Below are 346 nucleotides of genomic sequence, written 5' to 3'. Positions count from 1 at the left end.
GACCCCGCAGCGTCTTCAGCATCACCCTAAACCCCAAACCCTAAACCCTAAACCCTAAACCCTAAACCCTCAAACCCTAGGCCCATACACGTGCCCCCGCAATGTCTTCAGCATCACCCTAAACCCCAAACCCTAAACCCTAAACCCTAAACCCTAAACCCTAGATCCCAAACCCTAATCCATAGAGCTAAACCCTAAACCCTAGTGGAAAACCCTAGACACAAACACTTAATACCATAGAATATGAACTACAAGTGGGATGGCCCCTGTAAATAAAAAACCCTCAGCCTAGGGTTTAGGGTTTAGGGTTTAGGGTTTAGGGTTTAGGGTTTACCAGTCATCGTCT

At 47.1% G+C, this 346-nt stretch overlaps 1 protein-coding gene across 1 annotated transcript in view; it reads right to left on the bottom strand.

Moving 5' to 3' along the window:
* The window catches only part of EMH_0074470 (WD-40 repeat protein, putative), a gene marked incomplete at both ends in the record, with an annotated part of 3,741 nt that overhangs the window by 1,830 nt on the left and 1,565 nt on the right, over positions 1-346 (bottom strand). The window contains 2 exons of the mRNA XM_013499468.1: positions 76-118; positions 236-266. Of these exons, the coding sequence (XP_013354922.1) occupies positions 76-118; positions 236-266 (74 nt within the window). The remainder of the gene's footprint in view (positions 1-75; positions 119-235; positions 267-346) is intronic.

The sequence above is a fragment of the Eimeria mitis genome, genomic scaffold (assembly GCF_000499745.2).
Source record: "Eimeria mitis Houghton genomic scaffold, Emh_scaff4352, whole genome shotgun sequence".
Lineage (NCBI taxonomy): Eukaryota > Apicomplexa > Conoidasida > Eucoccidiorida > Eimeriidae > Eimeria > Eimeria mitis.
Note: the sequence above shows the minus strand (reverse complement) of the source record. Positions and strands in the feature narration are given on the sequence as shown.